Raw genomic sequence first — 26,157 nt, forward strand, 5'->3', positions numbered from 1 at the left:
TGTGTGTGTGTGTGTGTGTGTGTGTGTGTGTGTGTGTGTGTGTGTGTGTGTGTGTGTGTGTGTGTGTGTGTGTGTGTGTGTGTGTGCATTGTGGACGTGAGACGTCAGTTTCATAAATTATTATGATTGGCGAGTCAGTTGTTCATATAGCAGGTCTTCGAGCAAGAGGGCTAGTGCTCAGAACATGAAAGATTGGGCCGAGTCTTTCATGAACCGGTTGGCTAGTCCTGACATGAGTGCGTTGATTGGAGTCGGGAAAGGCAACAATCTGTAATTCGTTCTGGGCGTCAACAATACCCTGCCAACTCTTCGTGAAAGACACTGAGAGATGTTTAATGTTTCAAAACTAATGCTATCAGACGGGACACCAAGGACAAGGTTCATCCGAGGGACTGCACACTCGTGGCCAAAGCAAGAACAATCAAAATGCTTTAGGTTTGCATTATGAGGAAAGATGAGAAGTAAAAAATGAAATAAATAATAGAATGCTGTTACATTGGACACAAAGATCAAACACCGTGAAAGCAAAATATTGTCCGCTGGACTGAGATGAGCGTTGCCCACTCTTTCCGAAGCCTCTGGACCTCAGCTTCACAGTCTGCCTTTGGTATACTCACCTCTCTTCTTAACAAGCCAGAACTTTATTAACTGAAGTTCGACATCGTCTTTCACGTAATCATTCAGCACATTTCTGTGATCATCAAGGTACTGATGCGCCACATTGGTGTGAGAGTGAAGGAACTGCTTCAGCACATGACGGTGATCTTCAAGGTACTCAATCAGTGCAGAGTTGTCCAAGGAAAGGAACGTCTTCACCCTTGCACCTAAGAAACACACAGAAAAAGAGAAATTTTGGGAAACGTAAATAAACATGCACATGAACAAACAGTGAGATACGTACAGAGATAGACCATGGACCACCCCCACAAGAAGAGTGCGGCTGTGCCAGTCTGCCAACCTGGAATTTATTGGATGCTTGTCTTACAAATGGAACACGTCCTTCAATCATGCAAAATATCTGTCTCGTAACATCGCTCTGGAAGGATCAAGCTAACTCACTTATCAAGCTTGCTGATACGTGGCACTCTGCACAATGGTTCCGTCCCCTTCGGTGACGAACATGAGGCTCGGGGTCCCACCCCCACCCCCCGCGTGGTTGCACTTAAGCTCACAGTAGTCTCCCTACTTAATTACATCGAGATATCTCCTACACACCCACAACTCCATTCAATCCTAACTTTCCTATTAAATTCTTCCATCTACCCCCACAACCATAACAAGATATATTTTTAATTCTTTTTCAAGATTTCTGCCCAAACATGAAAAATTGAAAGCTGTTGAAAGAGGATATCAAATTTGAGGTGAGAGACAAAAGCCACCAGGAAAGAAGGGGGTGAAAGGTTGTTCAACCACTGCCGTGGCATCAACGGAGAATTGAACAAAACGTTCGGAGCTCGCACGGTAATGGTTGTTGCAGTTCGAGGAAAGTCGTTCGTGTCATTGTCATGAGCAACAAGCAGCCACCGCCAGCAAAGTGAAAAGTAAATAAAACAACAACCGTTTTCAGGTGTTTCCTCCAACAAGGGCTGAAACACCCAAACGAACCGAGATATCGAATTTATTTTAAGAAAAGATTCATTTTCAAAACTCACCAGCTTGCAGCTTTTTCTTTCGAGATTGTTTTGTCATTGGAGGCTCAGCACTCCTGCAAAAGTCAGAAAGATTTTTTTTTTATAGCTGCAGTTAAAAAAGTTACAAATCAGAAACAGCCAGAATAAAAAATGTATGTATATATATATATATATATATATATATATATATATATATATATATATATGTATATAAATGTTTATATATGATTCAAAAACTTCAACCAAATTTTACATGTTGCCCAAGGATAACCCGTGTGGTTTCTGTTTGGGTTGTGTATCTGGGGGAGGGAGTACAAGGTGGGCAGAAGCCCCAATTCTCTCCAGGTAAATGTGCATCATGCAGCACCACATGGTGGTAGCCGGGATTGAAAATCATCATTTGCTGGCATAAAGAAAGTTTCAACAACTCCATACTTCGAATTGCAATGATGTTGAAATCTGAGTGTTTAATGTGTGAAATCTGAGTAAGAAAATGTTTAACTTCATTAACTTTAAGCAGAGGTTCAAACCAAAGCATGCGACACAGCTCTGCAGCGAAGCGAGAGTGGTTTGGGCTCGCGTCATATACACTGAGTGAGATTGGCTGTCAAAGGTGATGTAAGCTGAGTTCCAAGAAGATGGAAGATGACGTGAAATACGTGACAAGTTCAGCTTCAATTCCTTTAAAGGGATAACTATTTCGATTTCGATCACAATTCATGTCACGACGTCCCGAAGGGAGATTTTCTCTGACTTACATCGGATGTGAAACGTCATCACAACACTTCCCTTTCTTTTTTCTTCTGAACAAGGACCTAAGATGAAAAAGATTGAAAAATCAATTTCTTGTACATTTTCTGAACTTGATATTTCCAAAAAGAAGTTTTAAAAAGTGTGGAGGGAGAAAATAAAAATATTTACTTTAGACGTTTCCAAAAAGTTGTCCTTTTCTTTGGTGGTGTCGAATGTGGTGGTGACTGGTTCACAACAACGTCTTGTGAACGAGAAGAAGGGTTCACACCAACATCTTGAGAACCAGGAGAAGGGTTCACAACAACATCTTGTGAACCAGGAGACTCGTTCATCTTTGCTTTCCTGGAAAACAACACTCCATTTAAATCCACAACTTGATTCAAATATGCTAAACCGGATTTCATACACATTCTGTATTTCAACAACTGACACAACAATGCCCCCTCCACCAAATTCCACATGAAATAAAACAAGCAGCTGATACTCGAGGTCACCTGCCTTTTTGCGTGGGATGAGGAAAAGATCTGTGTAATCTGAAGGTTAAATCTTGAACATTTTTTGAAATATCACGCACACAAGCGAAGTTACTGAGATGGTTGTCATGGTAACATAATTTAGCCAATCACAGCCGTGATTTATTCAGGTTGAGATGATGACATGAGGAATAGATATTTTCAATACGAGAGCTAAATGTTCAACGGTTTTTGAAAGATCGCGCACATAAACGTACATGGATGGATGATCGGTCGGTCGGACGGAGCGGAGAAAAATCAACTGATTAATTTAAATAACTAGTACGTGCCCGTAAAAAAAAAATTAATAAATAAATATTTCAACCGCGGGCAACAAACAACAACCACACAGGACGTTTCTTCGCTCTCGCGTGGTACGTGCGTGGTGCGGAAGTTCACATATCACAGTTACGATGATTCGCAATTTAGGTTTTAATGGCCAATTATTCAATTAGCGCCAACGTATTTTGCCTTTTCGCAATGTCATCGCAAGGAAAAACAAAAAGAGAAGAGAAGAGACAAAAAAATTACTTCCTGGTTCGGAGCAAACCAGCACTCTGATGTTACCGAAATTTATGCACCGTCTCATATGAAAACGATCATAACTTGGGGCATTGTGTTTATCTATAAATGCGCATGAGAAATTGAGAAATTATTAGAATACACGAAGTCATCACTCTCCGGAAGTCCTTACGTTGTAACCCGTAATGGATCCGGAAGTCCGTACGTTGTAACCCGTAATGGGGAACGCGGCTGAGCTTCCCTTCACCATCGGCCACGCCCACGCAACAACGTGTCTTGTCATTGGTTTGGTAAATAAATGGCCATAACTTGGAAGGCACTTGTCCGATTAATATCAAACCTTGAAAAGGCACATCCTCAGGGCCCCAGCAATATACTTGGCAAGTTTCAATGAGATCGGACCAGCGGTTGTCGAGAAACAGCAGTCACAGACACACACACACACACACACACACACACACACACACACACACACACACACACACACACACACACACACACACACACACACACACATACACATTGCTGGAATTATAGATAGATGTGGTGTTCATGAAGAGCAGACGTGTGGAGTAAATGGCTTCCGTGTGTGTGTGTGTGTGTGTGTGTGTGTGTGTGTGTGTGTGTGTGTGTGTGTGTGTGTGTGTGTGTGTGTCCGTCCCCAACGACATATTTGTGTTTATAAAATGTTTTTCTCCACAATCACTTGTCTGGTTGATGTGAAATTTTAAACATTGGAAGGACTCCTTTTGGAGAATATTTTATTGATAACTCGGACGTCATAAGTCACATGGTTTTAGAGCGACATTGGATTAAAGGGAGAATTTGGATTTATTTTTCTCCGAAACCGCTCAACGGAAAAAAAAATGAAACTCAGTATTTGTCATCAACTCCCCAAGGGGTATGTCAGGGGATAATGATGACCTCAATGGTGACGTGGGATTCCAACCATAATTGGTTGAATCGAAATCCTTATCCGAAGAATGTAAAACTCCGTCGATCTGATCCGATGTGAATGAAGAATTAAATTTATGACGTCATCGGCCGCATGGTCTGTTCGCCATATTGAATTGAAAATAAAAATGTGAATTTTTTTTCTTCTCCAGAACCACTTCACAGATCGATGTGAAACTTCACACATATGATCAACTCGACATTATCAACTTTTTTAAAGATGAAGAAGGTGTTTGCACCTAAAAGTAAACTCGATCCACGAGTACTCTGCGAATTCGAGCAATAAGCAAGAGCAGACCCGGTCTCAGGCATAAATAAACCTAAACTCACATGAATAAACCCAAACCTAATCTCTCGGTGCCAGAGCTGAAGACAATGAAAAGTCTGAGAAACAGGAACCATTTGATCTTTACACCAGCAGACAAGGGCAGCACAGTGGCAGTAATGGAGAAGGAGTTGCACCATGGTAAAATCATATCACGACTGGAGCGTATGACCCAATTCCAAAGCACCAAGGGTCCTTGAACATTGAATGTCCATGCTGAAACGAGCAGGCAGGCTGGACAACCAGCTTTACTGCAGCAAGGGTTCAGCACCCAGACTGCATGGTCTTCCCAAGATCCACAAACAGAATGTCCTTCTGAGTCTCATCGTGTCCTTCGTCAATGCACCATCTTACCGGTTGTCCGGCTTCCTAGTACGTATCATTGGCAGACTTGTAAGAAAGACTGATAAAACGGTTAAGAATAATGGTAAATTTGTCGAAAGGATAACAGAGGTTAGAATCCAGGATGATGAGACGGTGATATCTTTCGATGTGCTTTCACTTTTCACCAACATCCCAGTCGATCGAGCGGTGAGCGTCTCGCTCGACCCGTTGAAACAATCAAACGATTGGAAAATAGCTTGTTAGAACAGCCAACGAACACCTGAGGATGTTGCGAGCCTGCTGGAGATATGTCTGAACAGCACGACCTTCATCTATGATGGTGCATACTACCGACAAATGTTTGGAACGGTTGTGGGTTCACTTGAGGCTTTGGGACTTGAGGCGACAGCGTGGATGTTCAGTTTACACACACACACACACACACACACACACACACACACACACACACACACACACACACACACACACACACACACACACACACACACACACACACACACACACACACACACACACACACACAATTGTCATGTGACAGGTGGAAAAAATTTGGCTCTGTAATTGACAAAACACGTGAATGTGGTGAACGGCTTGGAATTTGGGTATCAAATGTATTTTACTTTGAAACTCACAAACAGAAACCATGTAACCTTTGTAAAGGACACCGAGTTATATAAAATAACCAATTGCTTTCGAAACAGTCACGAGGACGTGTCCGGGCGGTGTTTGTCTCCGGATGGCTTGGCTCCGGACACGTCCAAGCGGTGTTTGGCTCCGGACGTGTCTGGGCAGTGTTTGTTTCTGGGCGGTGTTTGTCTCTGGATGGCTTGGCTCCGGACACGTCCAAGCGGTGTTTGGCTCCGGATGGCTTGGCTCCGGACACGTCCAAGCGATGTTTGGCTCCGGACGTGTCTGGGCAGTGTTTGTTTCTGGACGGTGCTTGTCTCCGGATGGCTTGGCTCCGGACACGTCCAAGCGGTGTTTGGCTCCGGATGGCTTGGCTCCGGACACGTCCAAGCGATGTTTGGCTCCGGACGTGTCTGGGCAGTGTTTGTTTCTGGACGGTGCTTGTCTCCGGATGGCTTGGCTCCGGACACGTCCAAACGGTGTTTGGCTCCAGACGTGTCTGGGCAGTGTTTGTTTCTGGACGGTGTTTGTCTCTGGATGGCTTGGCTCCGGACACGTCCAAACGGTGTTTGGCTCAGGACACGTCCAAGCTGTGTTTGGCTCCGGACGTGTCTGGGCAGTGTTTGTTTCTGGACGGTGTTTGTCTCTGGATGGCTTGGCTCTGGACACGTCCAAGCGGTGTTTGGCCCCAGAGGTGTCTGGGCAGTAATTGTTTCTGGACGGTGTTTGTCTCTGGATGGCTTGGCTCTGGACACGTCCAAGCGGTGTTTGGCCCCAGAGGTGTCTGGGCAGTATTTGTTTCTGGACGGTGTTTGTCTCTGGATGGCTTGGCTCCGGACACGTCCAAACGGTGTTTGGCTCAGGACACGTCCAAGCTGTGTTTGGCTCCGGACGTGTCTGGGCAGTGTTTGTTTCTGGACGGTGTTTGTCTCCGGATGGCTTGGCTCCAGACACGTCCAAGCAGTGTTTGGCTCTGGACGTGTCTGGGCAGTGTTTGCTTCTGGACGGTGTTTGTCTCTGGATTGCTTGGCTCCGGACACGTCCAAGCAGTGTTTGGCTCTGGACGTGTCTGGGCAGTGTTTGCTTCTGGACGGTGTTTGTCTCTGGATTGCTTGGCTCCGGACACGTCCAAGCAGTGTTTGGCTCCAGACGTGTCTGGGCAGTGTTTGTTTCTGGGCGGTGTTTGTCTCTGGATGGCTTGGCTCCGGACACGTCCAAGCGGTGTTTGGCTCCGGATGGCTTGGCTCCGGACACGTCCAAGCGATGTTTGGCTCCGGACGTGTCTGGGCAGTGTTTGTTTCTGGACGGTGCTTGTCTCCGGATGGCTTGGCTCCGGACACGTCCAAGCGGTGTTTGGCTCCGGATGGCTTGGCTCCGGACACGTCCAAGCGATGTTTGGCTCCGGACGTGTCTGGGCAGTGTTTGTTTCTGGACGGTGCTTGTCTCCGGATGGCTTGGCTCAGGACACATCCAAGCTGTGTTTGGCTCCGGACGTGTCTGGGCAGTATTTGTTTCTGGACGGTGTTTGTCTCTGGATGGCTTGGCTCCGGACACGTCCAAACGGTGTTTGGCTCAGAACACGTCCAAGCTGTGTTTGGCTCCGGACGTGTCTGGGCAGTGTTTGTTTCTGGACGGTGTTTGTCTCCGGATGGCTTGGCTCCAGACATGTCCAAGCAGTGTTTGGCTCTGGACGTGTCTGGGCAGTGTTTGCTTCTGGACGGTGTTTGTCTCTGGATGGCTTGGCTCCGGACACGTCCAAGCCGTGTTTGTCTCCGGATGTGTCTGGGCAGTGTTTGTTTCTGGACGGTGTTTGTCTCTGGATGGCTTGGCTCCGGACACGTCCAAACGGTGTTTGGCTCAGGACACGTCCAAGCTGTGTTTGGCTCCGGACGTGTCTGGGCAGTGTTTGTTTCTGGACGGTGTTTGTCTCCGGATGGCTTGGCTCCAGACATGTCCAAGCAGTGTTTGGCTCTGGACGTGTCTGGGCAGTGTTTGCTTCTGGACGGTGTTTGTCTCTGGATGGCTTGGCTCTGGACACGTCCAAGCGGTGTTTGTCTCCGGATGTGTCTGGGCAGTGTTTGCTTGTGGACGGTGTTTGTCTCTGGATGGCTTGGCTCCGGACACGTCCAAGCAGTGTTTGGCTCCGGACGTGTCTGGACAGTGTTTGTCTCCGGACTGTCTCCGGCCAATCTTTATATTGAATGGAAGGAATGTGTAATTTGTTCTGGGTACCGGCGATAACTCGCCATCCATTTTCATGAGACATGATGGGATCCTTTACATCACCAACACCCCCACGCTGGCAGATGGTCCTCTCGATCCAAGTGCTTTGGTGGGACGGCGCACACATCGATGTCTCACCCTTCATGCAAAACACCAGGATGAACATTAACATCAGGATCAAGATTCCCACCCCAGCGAACCATCTCGATGAAGGAACCTCAAAGAAATCCCACAACCCTGAAACCTCTAATCTATGGGAGAGAAAATAATGAAGGATCATCACGTGATCGGGATACGACAGGAATAACTATTTCTATTTCTATCACAACTCATGTCACGACATCCCGAAGGGAGATTTTCTCTTACTCACATGGGATGTGAAACGTCATCACAACACTTCCCTTTCTTTTTTCTTCTGAACAAGGACCTGAGATGAAAAAGATTGAAAAGTCAATTTCTTGTACATTTTCTGAACTTGATATTTCCAAAAAGAAGTTTTTAAAAAGTGTGGAGGGGGAAAATAAAAATATTTACTTTAGACGTTCCCAAAAAGTAGTTTTCTTTTTCTTTGGTGGTGTCGAATGTGGTGGTGGCTGCTTCACATCAACATCTTGTGAACGAGGTGACTCGTTCATCTTTGCTTTCCTGGAAAACAACACTCTTCTTAAGACCAGTAAGACCGACCCCTTTCGATGCCTTCAACACTTTTGACCTTCTCGACCCATGAGACTACTTAGACCACTTGACCCTATATAGTTTAGACCCCTAAAACCTCCTCAGACCTTTAAAGACCCTTTTAAGACAGTTTAGATACTTACATCCTTTCGATTCCTTTTTAGACCGTTGAAGACCCTTTATATCCTAACTTCTTTTTTGACATACCCTTTAGAGTTTTGAGCATTCGATCCATGAGACCCCAGAGACCTTTAGACCTGCAAAGACCCTTGAGAAGCTTCGACCTTTTTAAACATTTTCGGCCTCTTTTTAAGCCTCATTTTAAGGTTTAGAGGTACATTTGGTGTGAGATGAACCCATGGTACAAGACACCACTCCCATGCAAGGACTTTCCCTGCGACTGAACCCAGAGGTCGCATTGGGAGCGGCGGGGGGGGCGGCGTATGACACCCCCCTCCGTCAAAGGAGGTGCCCCCCCCCGGCAGTACGTACAGTAAAACGAGAAACTTCTCTTCCTGTTCACGTTCCGATTCGTGTTCAAAATATAACAATCGATTGAGCGAAGTTGTTCCGCGACGGACGGTGCACGCAATGATACCTCGCCATCCGTGCGAAACACCAGGACGGCAGTTTATCGGTGGGTCGGGATTCGAACCCAGGCGAGGCAGCCCAGAGGGAGCGTGCACACCTCAAGGTGAACTACTGACCCCCTTGGGTGTTGTAAAAGCTTCAAATCAATCTGTGTTCCTCTTCATCGTGAAGAACTCAAGGCTGAAAATGTAATCTTCAGAAATGGCGGGAACATCTGATCGTCCGTCGATTTGTTTGTCTTCCTTTTGTCTGAATCACCGGAACGGTTGGAATCCCGAGGCGGTTATAAACCGCCATGGCGGTGTTTCACAGGCACGGTGGATGAATCAGGTTAAACTCGACGTGAAATGTTAAAGTTCATTGAATGTTGTTAAAATTAAACCGTGTGACGTACCTTGGTTGTGTTTTCGTCATAAACACAAGAAAATAAAGTCTGAATTGAGTGGAAACTCGATAAAACTCCGGGAACCGCGGATAATCCGGCAGGAGGTCCAGGTCGTTTCACAGAATTCCACCTGATTGTCGTGACGTCACAATGGTCAGTTCTTCCGCCCACGTCACCGACTCGCACGTCAGCCCAGCAGCACAAGTCCTCAAATAAAGAGAAATTGGTGAACAAAGAAAAAGCTTGAAATAAATAAATCACCACGGGACGTGTTGAGTTGAGGAGGCCGCGACGACGGAAACATCCTCAGAGGCCGAGCCACGAGCTGGACGTCATGACGTCATGACGTAAAGCGTGATGACTTCACCGAGTGCTGTAATCATATTATCGTCGGCAGTTTTGCGTCTCACTTGATGAAAGACCGCAGAGCTGGAAACGACTTCATTCATTGTTATTTATTTTTTGCCGAGCGTGCTCAAACGTTAATGATCATCACCAGGTTGGTAATGGACGAACAGATGTGGAAAATACGTCAAAGTACTCTGTGGTACCCACGACGCTCTGTCGTCGTTGCTTTCTGACGTACATGAAGTGTCCAAGGGACGTTAAGCCGGGCGTCCCATCTGCTAGCATTAGTTGGTGGACGTTAAAGATCCCAGGGTGTCCTTCACCGAGAGAGGCGACTTATCACCGGCATCCGAGTCAAATTACAAATCCCTGCCAGAACTGCTGGGAAGGCAATGGCAAACTACCTAGTGTCACCTTAGACAAGCAGCCAAGCACCTGCCCTCAGGCAGAGCACACAACACATCACATCAAAAGGTCAAAAGGTCAAGGTTGCATAACACATCAATATGTCAGTCGTGTCAATATGTCAGTGGGGCCAATACGACCCAATTCATCGAGTGTAACCTGTGTTCTGTCAAGGTCAAAAGGTCAAAGGCCATAAAATTATCAATTTCCATCTGATTGACGTGAAATTTGAACAAGGTTTTCTTTCTGAGTCACTAAAGCCCATTTCTTTTGAGTTCATAAGGTCAAGGTGGCCTTAAATTCATCAATCTTTTTGTATTTTTCTTTTTTAGCTGTTTTCATCATTTGGCATAATGAAGAGGATTTTATGGCAAAGGAAGTGAACATCACCATCACCGCTCCTTGTGCACAGAGCACGGAGGGAACGCACGCGGTTCAACATCTGAAAAAAAGAGAGAATACGCTGAGTTCAGGGACATTCACTGACAAAGGCATTGAAAATTCCTCCAAGATGACGTCATCACGGACAGCCGTGCTGAATTCATGACGTCGATCCGTGCACGCTCCAAATCGATACTGAATGATGTGGATGTTGACAAGTTCAGCTTGTAGAGTCCAGTCCGGAGCTGTTGAGATATCAAACCATTTTGGATGTGACGTAGTGATTTAAAAATCAAGTGAAAAGTAAGAAACGTTGTGTACGTTAGTCACATGGACAAGGACCGTGGTGTTGATTGTGCTCGGCACTCGGCCGAACCCTCTAACTCGAAGGTGACAGAGGCAGCGATCCACGTTAGAGGCAAGATACAAGAGCTACGAGCATCAAGTAAAGGTCTACCTGGTGAGTTGACGGCTGAAGCCCTGGTAGTGGAACAGGTGCGCGACTGGTCAAAAGTTTTAGAACACCGCCATTTTTCCAGTTTTTGCTGAAATTTATTCAGTTTAATGTTACAATTTACTCTGAAATTAAAGCAGAGAACAAATAAACAATCGCAGATAAAAAAGAAATCATGGAATCGTTTTGTTGACCAAAATTTTATCTAAATTTTTGACTCATCAAAGTCGCCACCTTTTCCAGAAACAACAGCCGAACATACTTGTGGCATTCTTTCCAAAACGGAAATCAAACATTGTTCGGAAAGTTCTTCCCAACACTATGACAGAAGTTCCCACAAATGTGTTGCACTTGTCGGTTGTTTTGCTTTCACCCTTCTGTCCAGTTCATCCCAAACCAGCTCGATGGGGTTTAAGTCTGGAGACTGTGCTGGCCATTCCATGATTTAAAGCCTACCGTCTTGTTCTTTTCTTCTTAGGTAGTTCTGACATAGCCTGGAGGGATGTTTTGGGTCGTTATCTTGCTGTAGGATAAACCCCTGACCAAACTAGGCGTAGACCAGAGGGTATTGCATGGCGCTGCAAAATGCTGTGGTCGCCCTTTTGGTTCAGGGTGCTCGTCACTCTCTGGAAGTCACCGACTCTGGATCCAGCAAAAGAGCCCCAGATCATCACCCTTAGTCCTCCATGTTTGACAGTTGGTGTCACACACTGATGAACCATCCCTTCGCCGACTCGACGGTGTACAAAAACCCTGCGTGATGAACCGAATATTTCAAATTTTGATTCATCGGTCCATAAGACCTTCTTCCAGTTTTCAGTCGTCCACTGGTGGTGCTTCATGGCCCAGGCAAGCCTCTTTTTCTTATTTTGCCATCTTAGCAATGGCTTTCTTACTGCCACTCGACCTGTCAAATCTTCAGCTCGAAGTCCTCTCTTCACAGTTGAAACTGAGACTTCCTTACTTCGACCAGTGTTAAGCTGTGCTTGAAGCTGCTGTCCTGTGAGCCGCCGATCACGCAAGATGTTGACTCTCAGAAACTTGTCTTCTGATTGTGTTGTGGCTTTGGTTCTGCCAGACCTCTTCCTGTCAGAGTTTCCTCCAGTTTCTAAGTGCGTTGTGATGGTGCAGGAAACTGTACTCACTGACACCTTGGCTTTCTTTGCAATTTCTCGAAAGGAAAGACCTTCACTTTTAAGGGTTCTCATGGTGTGTCTGTCTTCCTTTGTTAATTGTTTTTTTTCTCGCCATTATGACAGCAATATACTACTTTCTGCAGTGCAATATTGTACAAATAATGCTTCAGAGGGTGCAGCAACACAGTTTGTTCTAACACTGCTTTTATACAGACAGAGGGTTTGTAACTAATCAACAAAGGTTGGGGCACCTGAAGGAATTGTTTGCATCAACTTTCAAGGCTTAATTTACTTCCATTGCTGCAGAACAGCTGCAGTTGCGAACCCATTACTTGTTCCCTGAAAAGCCCTTTTTAACAACTCTGAAATTTACATTATTTTTAAGTTTTTGGGAACCTAAACATTGTTTTTTTTATTTTTGGGACATGTATTCAAATGTCGCACTCAGCGATCTGCAGGTAAAATGTAATAGGGGGAAACTTACAAATGCTGGTCACACGCAAATTTGACGACTCGGGACGGGTCTGTGAAAAGGGGAGGGGGTAGTGTTACGAATTTGGAAGCTTACTCCACTCAACATTCAGGTCCTTATCGAACAATTATATCGGTAAGTACGTGTTTCTTGTTAGGGTCCCATCCCTAGTCTAATGGGAATTAAATGTTCGTGTGCTGCAGAGTTATTTTTTATAATTAGGATTTTTACATCCACAACGACAACAACGCCATCTTCACTTTCACACGAAAACACTGCTCACGGCATTCTTCGCGTGCTCGCCAGCAAGTGCGCGCGTGGGCGGAGTCCAGTGTAGGCATGGCGTCCCCATTCAGCCAATCGGCAAGGAGCAGGCGTCTCACCCGCCCCGTTTCCGACCCAACACGATCGCCATTATGCACGTGGCCGAAGGCGAGGAGGTGGGCGGAGCCACAAACACCTCCGCTCGGGACTCCGCCCAGAAGGGTGGGAGTTGCCCCGCCTACCGTGGGCCTGTCCAATGGAGGACGGCCAGGGAATCGCGCGATGGGTCCGACCAATGAGGAGGCGAGTGGCCAGGAGAAGAAGCCCCTTCCTCCTGAGGAGAAGGTGTGGTTGTCTGGACCAGGGATGAGAGAGACGGTGTGCTCATGGCAGGAGCGTTGTCCAGTTCGAGAGATCGTGGCGTTTTGCCAAGCAGTGAGGATCGTGTGTGAGACATTCCTGGTGGGAGAGGACATTCTCAGTCCAGGCATTTTCCAACCTGGCATCCAAAGTCAGTGAGTGGTTGTCGATGAGGGCTCTGCAGACGGTCGTGGTCGTGGACTTCGGGTCGTGGGTTCGAGTCTCACCGTGGTGATTCGAGTCGGTGTGACCGCACGAGGCGGGGCAGGTACCCCGGGCCGGCTCTACCGATTGAAGACCCATCGGGTCCATTTTCTTTTTGGGTGTGCGTGTCTGTGTGCGGGCCTGTCTTGTCTAATTCGGATTGTTCAGTGCTTTTGCTTGTACATTGACTGCATTTCTTATCGTCGGATAACTCTGCTCTTCTGTGTTTCCTTCCCCCCATTATAAATACATCCCCTGTTAAATGTTTCAGCTCGTTTTTGTGTTTTGTTTATTGGTTTAGCACGGTGCGTGTTGGGAAATTTTGAAGCGGAAAATTGTGCATTTGGAGCAACGGACCTCGGTAACCATCCGCTCGGGTTACGCACGGTTCGAGCACGCTAACGGCTCGTTCCGCTCGAGATCCGCCGAGGGTGAATTTCCCCGGTAGTTTGGACGACGTGGGTATTTAGGTATGTTGAAATTGGCAATCGACCCTATCCCACGCGGTCGACCTATTGGCGATCTCGGTCCGATAAGGGACCCGTCGGCTCCGGAGTTATCCGGGGTGACGACCTATAAATTCCAGGTGTTCGGTGGAGCCGACTCTTCTGCTCCATGTAGCGGTCGTGCTCGCCACCGAAACTCGGCCCCACAACAATAGGTCCATCGACTCAGCTTCATCTTGGGAGATTCCAATAACCGTAAAGGCCTTCGTTTCCATGGCATCAAGGTGAGCAAGACGTGAGGAAGGGGAGCCAGCCTAGAGAGGAGAGCAGTCCTCCATCAAGCTGCGGATGAAGGTCTTGTCGGTGGATAGGAGTTCAGGTGTGCCAAGGAAGGATGTTGTTGGACGCCCAGTCGGCAACTGGCTTTTGAGGCCAATTGTGAAATGAGGTTTGCCCAAGAAAGATCATGGCTGATTGTGAGACCCAGGACTTTGAATGACTGAACTTCCTCAAGAGGTTTGGTGAGAAAGTAGACAGGAGGAGGGTTTGCCAGACGGTCCTTTCGGAGTGAGATTTGTTAGGATTGGAAGACATCTTCCAAGTGTTATGAGCAGCTTGTGATTTTGTCAAGGTCTGAAGAGAGGGACGAGGCTGCAGCCTGCCTGAAAGGATGACGACGGATGTCACGGCAGAGGGGGGGCATACCCCCACCCCCCCCGGCAGTACGTACAGTAAAACGAGAAACTTCTCTTCCTGTTCACGTTCTGATTCGTGTTCAAAATGTAACAATCGATTGAAATAAGTTGTTCCGCGACGGGCGGTGCACGCAATGATACGTCGCCATCCGTGCGAAACACCAGGACGGCAGTTTATCGGTGGGTCGGGATTCGAACCCAGGCGAGGCAGCCCAGAGGGAGCGTGCACACCTCAAGGTGAACTACTGACCCCCTTGTGTGTTGTAAAAGCTTCAAATCAATCTGTGTTCCTCCACCAATCAATCTGTGTTTCACAGAATTCCACCCGATTAACGTGACGTCACAATGGCCAGTTCTTCCGCCTACGTCACCGACTCGCACGTCAGCACAAGTCCTCAAATAAAGAGAAATGGTGAATGAAGAAAGAGCTTTCAATAAATAAATCACCACAGGACGTGTTGAGTTGAGGAGGCCGCGACGACGTACACATCCTAAGAGGCCGAGCCACGAGCTGGACGTCATGACGTCATGACGTAAAGCGTGATGACGTCACCGCGTGCTGTAATCATATTATCGTCGGCAGTTTTGCGTCTGACTTGATGAAAGACCGCCGAGCTGGAAACGACTTAATTAATTATTATTTATTTATTGCCGAGCGTGCTCAAACGTTAATGATCATCACCAGGTTGGGAATGGAGGAACAGATGGGAAAATACATCAAATAGTCAGGGAATATTCTGAGACATCTGGAAATCTGGGAATAAATTCCTTACCAAGAAATTTCTTCACCAATGTGTTTGTGAGGGTGTCCACTAACACATTTCAAAAAGTTTAAATTCAACTCCCCTCGGGGAACCCGTGACAGGGGTCAACAGGGGTCAATGACCTTTTTTAAGATAAAAATTTTTTTTCTTATATTTATATTCTGGGTCACAGTGTCCGACAGGAAGCATCGAAATGATTCAAAGTGGGCTCAGTTTAAAGCTCAGAACATATCTGACAAGCTGATACCTAAAACAAATCAATATGTTAGAAAGTTTACACAATTTTGAGCAAAAAAAACAAAATTTTTTTTCATTTTTTAGGTAAAAAATTAACTTTTCTGGTCTACAATTCGTCTTCAAGGTAGATACCCCCTTCGTTTCATTTTCCTGAAAGTTTCCAGCAGACCGCCCAAGATATGCAGCCTTAATGTATTAAAAGTAAAACATTCTGGTATTTATAAAATAGAAATCATGAAACTGTCACTGACCTTGACTGTTTTCCCTTATTGTTACAAAAATTGTAATAACCGTTACAAGTATTTTATATTTTGTTACCCTAATTTTTTTAACCCTAGCTGTTTCCTTTGTTGGGCAGTACAGGCGAGCAGTATGGACGTAGACATTATTCCTGCTCCTCCGCTCAATTGCTTCATCCCTGAAGTCCCGGAGACGCCAGCTCAGAAGTTCGCACAGGCAACTCCTCAAGGCGACCCTACTCTGTTGGCGTATGCAGAAGCGGTTGGAAATGCTACAATTTTGGAGCGCATGAAGGAGGCATGGAACGTCGGAAGACTGAGATACCACTTCGAGTGTAAACCTGATTTGGACAACATGTCTGTCAAGGTCACCATGAAGTCAACTCGTAAGCGCGACCTGTTTTACTAGGCAGGGTATAATTATTTACTGACCTGAACATAATTGTTTAAATACTGGTGATATTTCACGTCAAACAAACTTCTAAAATAATTCACATTTGGTTTATTGCAGGGGCAGCAGGGAAGGAGAAAGAGTCAGCAGAGATGAAGAGACGACGCATTTTCTCTGGGTTCAGTGCATCTACTGCATGCAGTTCTACGAGTTCACGTTCCGTTCAGCTTCTGCACAAAAATGTATGCATTCTTCGCAACCAGCCCGCTCATCTCTTCCCAAATCATCCAGGTTGGATTGTAGGGTGGAACAATTTTATGCAGAGTAATAAGCATAAATCGGTGTAACTGATGACATTGTATGTGATGGGTATGTGATGGGTAGTGACGAATCAATACAGTTATTATTGGAAGTATTCACATTTTGCATGGGATGGGATCGCATGAACTGGTAGTGAGCCACTCTCCACTCCCTTACAGAGACTGCTCGAAAGAGATACCGAGTTCCTGACAATTTGACCGCGGATGGACTGAAGACAAGCTTGCTGAAGACAGCACAGGGTCGCAAGGACGATTGGGGGCACTGAAGTCACTGGCCGCCTGGAAGGGATCACCGACTTCGTAGCAGAGGAAACCCTGTACCAATTGCGGTGCAAAGTTCTTTTCGAGACGGGTGGTCACGACTCAAAGACGAAAGATGTAAGTGATTCAAATTCAATCATTCAAGGTTGAGGCATATTATCAAACTCTGGTACTCGAAAGTTATTAATTATAACAATCTTTTATCCTCAGGTAGGAAGGAGAGCGGATGAGGAGCGAGCGGCTGTATTCTATGAGCTCTGCGAATGGTTGGACTCTGAACTCGAGCACGGGGTGATGACACTTGACCAAGTCCACAGAAAGCTGCAGCAGTTTGATCAGTCACCAGATCAGAGCCTCGCATATTCGAAGAAGTGGCCAAAGAAGAAGCTCCAAGAGAAATACCATGACACACTGCATTTCGCATCACAGGAGAGGAGGGCAGATGTGCTCTGTTTGAAAGACAAGTCCAGCGACATTCTGCGAGAGCATCATGTTGATGTTCAGTTAGGAGATGAGAAGACTCAGATCATAAAGACTGCACTAAAGTTCATTTGCAACGACATCGCCACTATTGATCTACACCCAAAGTCATATCCCACTGCACACAGTTTGACCGATATCCCCACTCAGCTGGGACTTGTTCCTGAGAGCCTTCAGATGTTCTTGAGACCGATAGTGAAGACAGACGAAAGAGTAGCCATTTGGGGACAGAACTTCATAAAGGTCTATCGGCCTCGGTCAGGGGTATTGCCATACCAGATAGGACTTGCCATACAACTGGACCATAGGACCATACACTGAGTCTTACGCAGAGACACAAAGTTACGAATACTGCTTCCTCAATGACACGAATGGAGTTGGCATCTCTGATGCTTCTGGCGCTCTTGGTACCATTATTGAAGAAACTGTTGATCAGATAGATGATGAGGTGGAGGTCGACATTGCACTTGAGGATGTATCAGTTGCTGTGACAGCCGGTGAAAGTGAAATACAGAGGGACGATCGGGTGGTCTCCATGGTGGTTGGGGGATACAAGCTCAATCTGTGCAATCACTCAATTTGTTGGAGACCCTTACACGAAAGCGGACGAACCGATGGTAAACCGATTCTGGATTCCCAGTAACGGTTTATTACAATTTATGTTACAATAAGGGAAAACAGCAAAGGTCAGTGACCTTTCATAATTTCAATTTTATAAATACCAGAATGTTTTACTTATAATACATGAAGGCTGCATATCTTGGGCGGTCTGCTGGAAACTTTCAGAAAAATGAAACGAAGGAGACGAAGACGAATTGTAGACCAGAAAAGTTAATTTTTACCCCAAAAATGACAAAAAATTATGTTTTTTTGCTCAAAATTGTGTCAACTTTTTAACATATTGATTTGTTTTAGGTATCACTATGTCAGATATGTTCTTCGCTTTAAAATTCGGGGGGAAAGCACATTAATCTGGAAAGGAAGAGGTCGGTTTGTGGAGGGCTTTGTCTTGGAGAGGGCTTGGGGAGGAAAACAGGGATTGGAGAGGGGAGAAAAGATCATGAGTAGGGATGGGAGGTGTTGGTGAACAGCCATCTTGAAGAGGGAAGAGTCAGATTGAACAGTCTGAGGAAGTTGGATCCACAGGCTGGAGAAAGGAGTAACAAATGAGTGGAGGTGAGCAAGGAACATGGATTTTGGAAGTTTCAACAGAAGTGGGTTACTGGAAGACCGAGAAAGCCCTTTGGAGCAAAAATTCGGGGATGGGGGTACAGAGCAAGGCAGAGGGGTGCAGGACCAGAAATGAACCTGGAGAAGACAGAGAGACGACCGGTGTGAGAGTAAGAGAACCACAGACTCAGCTTCATCGTGGGAGATTCCAATGATCGTGACGGACTTGGTTTCGATGGCATCAAGAAGTGTAAGGTGAGGCAGGGCTGCCAAAATTTTATGAATCACTTTTACGTTTCACATTATGATGTCATTGTTTGTTTCAAATCAATTATAAAATTACAAACAAAGCATATGACAGAGAAGTACCTGAGATGCGGAACATCTCATCGCGCTGGGAAAGAAAATCGAGGAACAAACAATCAAATCAAGCTGAGATGGACAAACACCAAACAAGCACCAAAAATTGGGAATCCCATGGAAAATCCTGAAAACTATTACAACTACCACAACTTGTTCACATGTCCAACTTAGGGGTGGAGCAATACCCTTTTGTGGATTGATCCTTTACATGTCGTTCCATTGGGACAGGGGGATCGTGAGGTTGGGGTAGACATTTGAGAATTTTTTTGCCCGAGCTGCCGAAGATTGCTCGAAAAATCCCAAAGACCCACATTGTAATCATTCCCGGATTTCCATGCAAAACCTTGTTATGAAGTCAACAAGATAATAAAACATCAGATTGGAATCTCCATGTGATTTTGGATCAACAATTACGCTGTGAAGTGATGACGTCATTGTGACAAAGGCATTTCCTTCGATGTTTTGTTATTCCTTTTTCAGGATTTCAATCCCGTCCAGATCCTTGTTCTGCTCTTTTCTCTTCTCATAAATTGCTTTGGATAATTGTCCTCGTTTTCATGTTGTCACTGAATCACTCCCGTTCTTCTTCATCATCGCTGTTTCTCCGATTAACACTGGTGCAATGTCGGTGCTCTTCAACTTCCAGGTTCTCTTGACTTTCTTTTTCAGATCCTGGAATCACACGTGGTTCGTGCTTGCAAGAGTTTTCTGAGACTGGGAAATTGATGTTTTTGCACATGTTGGTGGATTGCTCTCAATACCTTGTTGTACCTTTGTGTGTACAGGCGTTCTGACATGAGGTCTTTACATCCCGAGAGAAGGTGATGGTGTTTTCTGTTTCTGCCTTACAGAACCTGCACCTGTCCTGATTGACTCCATCCTGACATCTTCTTAAAGTGACCTTTGTGTTGGGTATGTGCAGTGTCTATAAAAGGTCTGCACATTCTTTCAAATTTTTCACCTTTTGATGCCTTTTAACCTGGAACTAAATATCACTAGTACGTGCCCGTACGTGCAAAAAAAAAATTCAAACTGCGTGGCAGAAACAACAACCGCACAGGCCGTTCCTTCGCTCTCACGTGCCCGTACATGCGTGGCCGTACGTACGTGGCCATGCGTGCGCGGCCATACGTGCGTGGCCATACGTGCAAACCCCCCAAAAAAACAACTTTCAAACAACCACACAGTCCGTTCCTTCGCTCTCGAAAACGACGACTGGATTGGGGCATTGTGTTTATCTATAAATGCGCATAAGAAATCGAGAAATTATTACAATACAGTAAGTCATCACTATCCGGAAGTGGTGCGTGCCCGTACGGAATGTTCACATGCATTCCACGAATTATCGCTTGCATTGAAGTTACAACTGCTGTGATACTTACACACTCAGAGTTAATTAAAATCCAAATTAAAATTAAGTTTACCTCCCTGTCTTTGCTTGCCATGACATTCGCTGCCATTGACCATTGCCACTTCTACGCCACGGTAGCTAAGGCACCCTTTCCCCATCGGCCACGCCTACGCAGCAACGTGTCTTGTCATTGGTTTGGTAAATAAATGGCCATAACTTGTGAAGCACTTGTCCGATTAATATCAAACCTTGAAAAGGCACACACTCAGGTCCTCAGCAATACAGCTGGTAAGTTTCAATTTGATCGGACCAGTGGTTGTCGAAAAACAGCTGTCACACACACACACACACACACACACACACACACACACACACACACACACACACACACACACACACACACACACACACACACACACACACACACACACAGAGATTGCTGGAATTATAGATAGATTAAATCAGAGTTTTTCCACCTTTGTTTACACATCGTCACCGACAACTTCCGAGTGAAAAACAAATTATACAAATGTCAGAAAATTAATTTAAATTACAAAACGAGAATATCTTGGTTTGATAAGTGTCCACCCCCTGAGTTAATACTTGGTGGAAGCACCTTCAATGGCAATTATAACTGTGAGTCTGTTGGGATTGGTCTCTACCAATTTTGAACACCTTGATTGGGCAATATTTTCCCATTCTTCTGCACAGAACTGTTCAAGCTCAGTCGAGCTCTGTGGAGAGCGTTGATGGACAGCAATCTTGAAGTCAAGCCACAGATTTTCGAATGGATTTATGTCGGGGCTCTGACTGGACCACTCAAGGACATTTATCTTTTTGTTCCTCACCCACTCCAGTGTAGCTTTGACTTTGTGTCGTTGTCATTCTGAAAGGTGAACATCCGTCCCAATTTCAGCTTTCTTGCAGAGGACAGCAGGTTTTCCTCCAGGATTTTTCTGCATTTTGCTCTATCCATTTTCCCTTCAATCTTAACAAGTACCCCAGTCCCTGCTGATGACAAACATCCCCATAACATGATGCTGCTCCCACCATGCTTCACAGTAGGGATGGTGTTCTTTGGTCGATGTGCTTTGTTGTGTGTGTGCCAAATGGAGCGTTTTGCATTACGGCCAAAAAGTTCCATCTTGGTTTCATCAGACCACAAAACTTTTTTTTACATGGCTTCAGAATCTCCGGAATGGTTTTTCACACACCTCAAACGGGACTCAAGGTGGGCTTTTATGAGTAATGGCTTCCTTCTTGCCACCCTACAGGACAAGCCAGACTTGTTGAGTGCTTGGGATATTGTCACATGTACACATTGACCAGTCTTTGCCATAAAGGCCTGGAGCTCTTTCAAAGTTGCCATTAGCCTGTTGATGGTCTCTCTGATCAGGCTCCTCATTGCTTAATCATCCAGTTTGGAGGGATGGTGTGATCTAGACGGTCTTGGTGGGTCCATACACCTTCCATTTCTTAATGACTGTCTTGACTGTGCTCCAAGGGATATTCAAGGCATTTGAAATATTTTTATACCCATACCCTGATCTGTGCCTTTACACAACTTTATCCTGGATGACTTTTGAAAGCTCCTCGGTGCTCATGGTTGAGTCTTTGCTGTGAAATTCACCACCCAGCAGAGGAAACCCACAGGAACGGCTGATTTTATTCTGAAATATTCAGAATCACTACAATTTAACACAGGTGGAAGCCAATTAACCTGGTGTGTGATTGTGAAGGTGATTTCTTATACCTGAGCTCGTTTACAATTGCCATTATCAGGGGGTTGGACCCTTTTCCAATCAAGATATTCTGGCTTTGAATTTTGAATTAATTTTCTGAAATTTGTAGAATTTATTTTTCACTCGGAAGTTGTGGGTTACGATGTGTAAATGAAGGTGGAAAAACTCTGATTTAATGACATGTAATTTCAGGCTATAAGGCATCAAAAGGTGAAAAATTTGAAAGGTGGAGTAGACTTTCTACAGACACTGTACTCTGACTCGTTCTCCATCCAAGTTGACATGACGTCTTCCAAACCACTGCAAAGTGCATTCTTTGTCTCTCCCCAACTTTTTCCAGATCTTTTTACAATCTTGCTCCTCTTTTGTCGTTCTCCCAGTTGTCGGTATATATTTGTTGATGAATCTTTTTGTATTTTTCATTTCTATTCTTTGTGATTGATGGCACTGGATTCGCTGCTATTTCCATCGCATGTGTGGCATCTTCTACTCGCACCTGTTCCTGGAAATTCTTTGCATTGATGTATTCTTTGATGTCTTGATACAGATGATGGATGAGTCAAGGCCTTCTTGCACACAGAACAATTGTTGAGTTTCTCTCCGGAATGTATCCTTTGATGCCGCTGCAAGTTCGATGAATGATTAAACGCTTTGTTACACACAGAACACTTGTAAGGTTTCTCTCCGGTGTGTATGATTTGATGTCGAGATGCAGATGATGAATGAGTGAAGGCTTTGTCACACACAGAACACTTGTAAGGTTTCTCTCCGGTGTGTATTCTTTGATGTGTCAATACAGTTGATGAATGAGTGAAGGCTTTGTCACACACAGAACACTTGTAAGGTTTCTCTCCGGTGTGTATTCTTTGATGTGTCAATAGAGTTGATGATTGAGTGAAGGCTTTGTTACACACAGAACAATTGAACGGTTTCTGTCCGGTGTGTATTGTTTGATGAGTATTTAAGTTCGATGACTCATTAAACGATTTGTTGCACACAGAACACTTGTAAGGTTTCTCTCCGGTGTGTATTCGTTGATGTGCCGATAGAGTTGATGAACGATTAAAGACCTTGTCACACACAGAACACTTGTAAGGTTTCTCTCCGGTGTGTATTCTATGATGTGTCAATGCAGTTGATGAATGAGTGAACGCTTTGTTACACACAGGACAATTGAACGGTTTCTCTCCGGTGTGTATTCTTTGATGTTTATGTAAGTTCGATGACTCATTAAACGCTTTGTTGCACACAGAACACGTGTAAGGTTTCTCTCCGGTGTGTATTCTATGATGTGTCAATGCAGTTGATGAATGAGTGAAGGCTTTGTTACACACAGGACAATTGAACGGTTTCTCTCCGGTGTGTATTCTTTGATGTTTATGTAAGGTCGATGACTCATTAAACGCTTTGTTGCACACAGAACACTTGTAAGGTCTCTCTCCGGTGTGTATTCTTTGATGTGCCGATGCAGTTGATGAACGAGCAAAGGTCTTGTTGCACAAAAAACAACTGTAGGGTTTCTTCATGGTGTGCATTATCTGGTGCTCATGTTCGTGTGATGACTGATTAAACGTTTTGTTGGAAACAGAACACCTGTAAGATTTCTCCCCTGAATGTATTTCAAGATGACGATATGAATTTGATGAAGAAAAAAAGTCCTTCCTGCATTGTGAACACTTGTGGGGTTTCTCACCGGTGTGCAACCTTTGATGTTTCAACAGATATGAAGAAGAAGCAAATCCCTTATTACACACAGTGCACCTGAGTGACGTCTCACCTGTGCATATTTTTACACATCCTTTTAAACACGACGAGGAGGTGTCTTCCTTTTTGTTAACAGGAAACTTGTTTGTCTTCTCATTTCTTTGGCTTTCCTGTTGCAAGACATTGATAAAACTTTCGCAGTTGTTGTTGTTTGAAGACACACCCCTAAACTTGTCACTATCCTGACACAAGGTCGCTGTCCGGTGATGATCGAAAGAAACTTCTCTGTCCACCGATGAGGAACAGTTGACACGTGAGGACGTTTCACATTTTTTCTCTGCAAAGAGACAATTGAGCAAAAACATCAATAAATCACTTTTACAACTTGAACGACACTCGAAGAGCACAGAGTCTCACCTTGCACGTTCATTCTGAACAATATTACCATTGTCAACTGAACATCTCACTATTATAACCCACGACTATCATGGCCCACATGCTCATATCATCCATGCACCCTATTACATCACATTGTTTCTTGGCATGGGTTATGAAAGTCATAAATATAATTATTCACTCACATCGGGTCATGGATAAGAGAAATGAAGTTTCAGAATTTTTCGGATAAGGATTTCAATTCCAACCAATCATGGCTGGAGTACCGCTTGAAACGTTGTAAAATCAGAGGGGTGAGATACTTTGAAGAAGGTAATTTTAAATTTGAGAACTATTCACGAGAAAGTGATTGAAAGAAATTTAATCATGAAATTATTACGTAGATAGAAGATTCTGTGAATGAAAACGTTTCGAGAATAAACCGCTGGACGGGATAACTTGAAAACAGGATGTTACCGTTAAATAATAAATCAAACTCACAGAAGTTGTGCAACTTGTCCGGGAGTTAAAAAAAACACTCCTATCCCTTGTGGGTGTTTCTAGTAGATTATAGTCGATCACTGCAGCAGATTTCAGTCGATGTCGATTGTAGTAGATCATCGAGAACGACAACCGCAACACCAAAATCGAAATATCGCGCTCCACAGCAAGCGGGTCCCCGGTCCATCGGGATGGGTTGCAGCGGATAAAAGGCAGCGGGTATGTAGTTTATTTTGGTCAACCACACACTTTGTGTGGATTATTATAAAGAGAACAAGAAAAAGAACAATCAGAGATTGCAGACCCTCGCCAGGACTTTTGTGTGGTGTTTGTGTGCTGGTGTGTTTTGTAATTAATATGAGATATAATTAGAACTGCTGGTAGTGATGACCGGGCACCAAGATGTCCCGCTTTGATGCAACCCTGCTTTGATTGGACACCTGACCCTGACCCATGACGTTTTTCATTATTATTCAACTGAATTTCGAACGGGATTAAAATTAATTCAATTAAAATCAAATGGAACACCAAATAGGTACAGTTATGCATTGTGGTCATCAGAAGGAACCCAGACAAGGTAAAAGCAAAGATGAAGTCATCAGGAGGAACCTGGATAGGATTCGTGTTTCAGCTGATACCCCTCCACCCTCAAACTCATCCAGACACAGCCAAGTGAACCACATTAAAAAAAACCCCCAAAAACCAAAAATAACCCAGATTAAAAAAAAAAAAAAAATTCTGGCTGCCAGACCATGCATCCGATCAAGATGAAATTTTATTCGCCATCTATTCAAAACATTTATTCACCATCACAACTCGATCATTATTGTGAAGTTTCAGGTCGATTGATTAAGCCGTTCCAGAGAAAACATTATTTAATATTTCACTTCAATCCAATATGGCTGCCAAACCATGTGACCTATCAATTATTCCTTCACAAACCTGTACGTACACCCATGGCTTGGGGAACATTTGTGTGAAGTTTCCCCTTGATCTGTCCAGCCGTTTTCGAGATTTTTAGAGGTTTTCGGGTAAATCCAATATGGCTGCCAAACCATGTCATATTGTTACGAATCTGGAAACCATTCGCATTCACACATACAGTTGACCCACAGTTCAGTTATTTCGTCAAGTATATGTGGATACTTAGAATCTCTCCCCTATGTCTAATGGGAATTTCATGTGTGCGCTGCGAGTTTCTTTCTAGTTCGTCTTCTGCATTGAATCCCCCTCCACTCCTTCAGCGCCATTACGAACGTGTTCGAGGCCACGGACATAGGCGGGGGTGAGATCACCTCAGGGCCGACTCCGCCCCAGCAAGATGGAATGTTCCCCTCGTCCAATCGGGGGTGAGATCACCTCAGGGCCGACTCCGCCCCAGCAAGATGGAATGTTCCCCTCGTCCAATCGGGGGTGAGATCACCTCAGGGCCGACTCCGCCCCAGCAAGATGGAATGTTCCCCTCGTCCAATCGGGGGTGAGATCACCTCAGGGCCGACTCCGCCCCAGCAAGATGGAATGTTCCCCTCGTCCAATCGGGGGTGAGATCAC

General features: G+C 45.0%; 2 protein-coding genes and 1 pseudogene across 10 annotated transcripts in view; 1 reads left to right on the plus strand and 2 right to left on the minus strand.

The window, feature by feature from the left end:
- Window positions 1-9,869, minus strand: part of LOC147008144 (uncharacterized) — a 36,319-nt gene extending 26,450 nt beyond the window's left edge. For all 8 annotated transcript variants that reach the window (XM_085865474.1, XM_085865470.1, XM_085865472.1 and 5 more), the window contains exons 1-7: window positions 9,553-9,869; window positions 8,427-8,537; window positions 8,263-8,319; window positions 2,553-2,726; window positions 2,390-2,446; window positions 1,653-1,705; window positions 618-824 (exon numbers count right to left, since the gene is read on the minus strand). In XM_085865474.1, coding sequence (XP_085721600.1) covers window positions 618-824; window positions 1,653-1,705; window positions 2,390-2,446; window positions 2,553-2,726; window positions 8,263-8,319; window positions 8,427-8,537; window positions 9,553-9,572 — 679 coding nt within the window. In that variant the 5' untranslated portion in view covers window positions 9,573-9,869. The remainder of the gene's footprint in view (window positions 1-617; window positions 825-1,652; window positions 1,706-2,389; window positions 2,447-2,552; window positions 2,727-8,262; window positions 8,320-8,426; window positions 8,538-9,552) is intronic.
- Window positions 9,870-16,072: 6,203 nt separating this feature from the next.
- On the plus strand, window positions 16,073-23,450 carry LOC147008145 (uncharacterized; annotated as a pseudogene). Its single transcript, XR_015053589.1, has 5 exons — window positions 16,073-16,334; window positions 16,460-16,630; window positions 16,819-17,037; window positions 17,131-18,825; window positions 22,574-23,450. The product of XR_015053589.1 is annotated as an uncharacterized LOC147008145 (transcript).
- LOC147008146 (uncharacterized) overlaps window positions 18,822-26,157 on the minus strand; it is a 90,754-nt gene continuing 83,418 nt past the window's right edge. The window contains 1 exon segment of the mRNA XM_085865641.1: window positions 18,822-24,067. Coding sequence (XP_085721767.1) covers window positions 22,452-24,067 — 1,616 coding nt within the window. The 3' untranslated portion in view covers window positions 18,822-22,451.

Source organism: Eptatretus burgeri, chromosome 21 (assembly GCF_056783735.1).
Source record: "Eptatretus burgeri isolate ZD-2024b chromosome 21, Ebu_testis_v1, whole genome shotgun sequence".
NCBI classification, from domain to species: domain Eukaryota; kingdom Metazoa; phylum Chordata; class Myxini; order Myxiniformes; family Myxinidae; genus Eptatretus; species Eptatretus burgeri.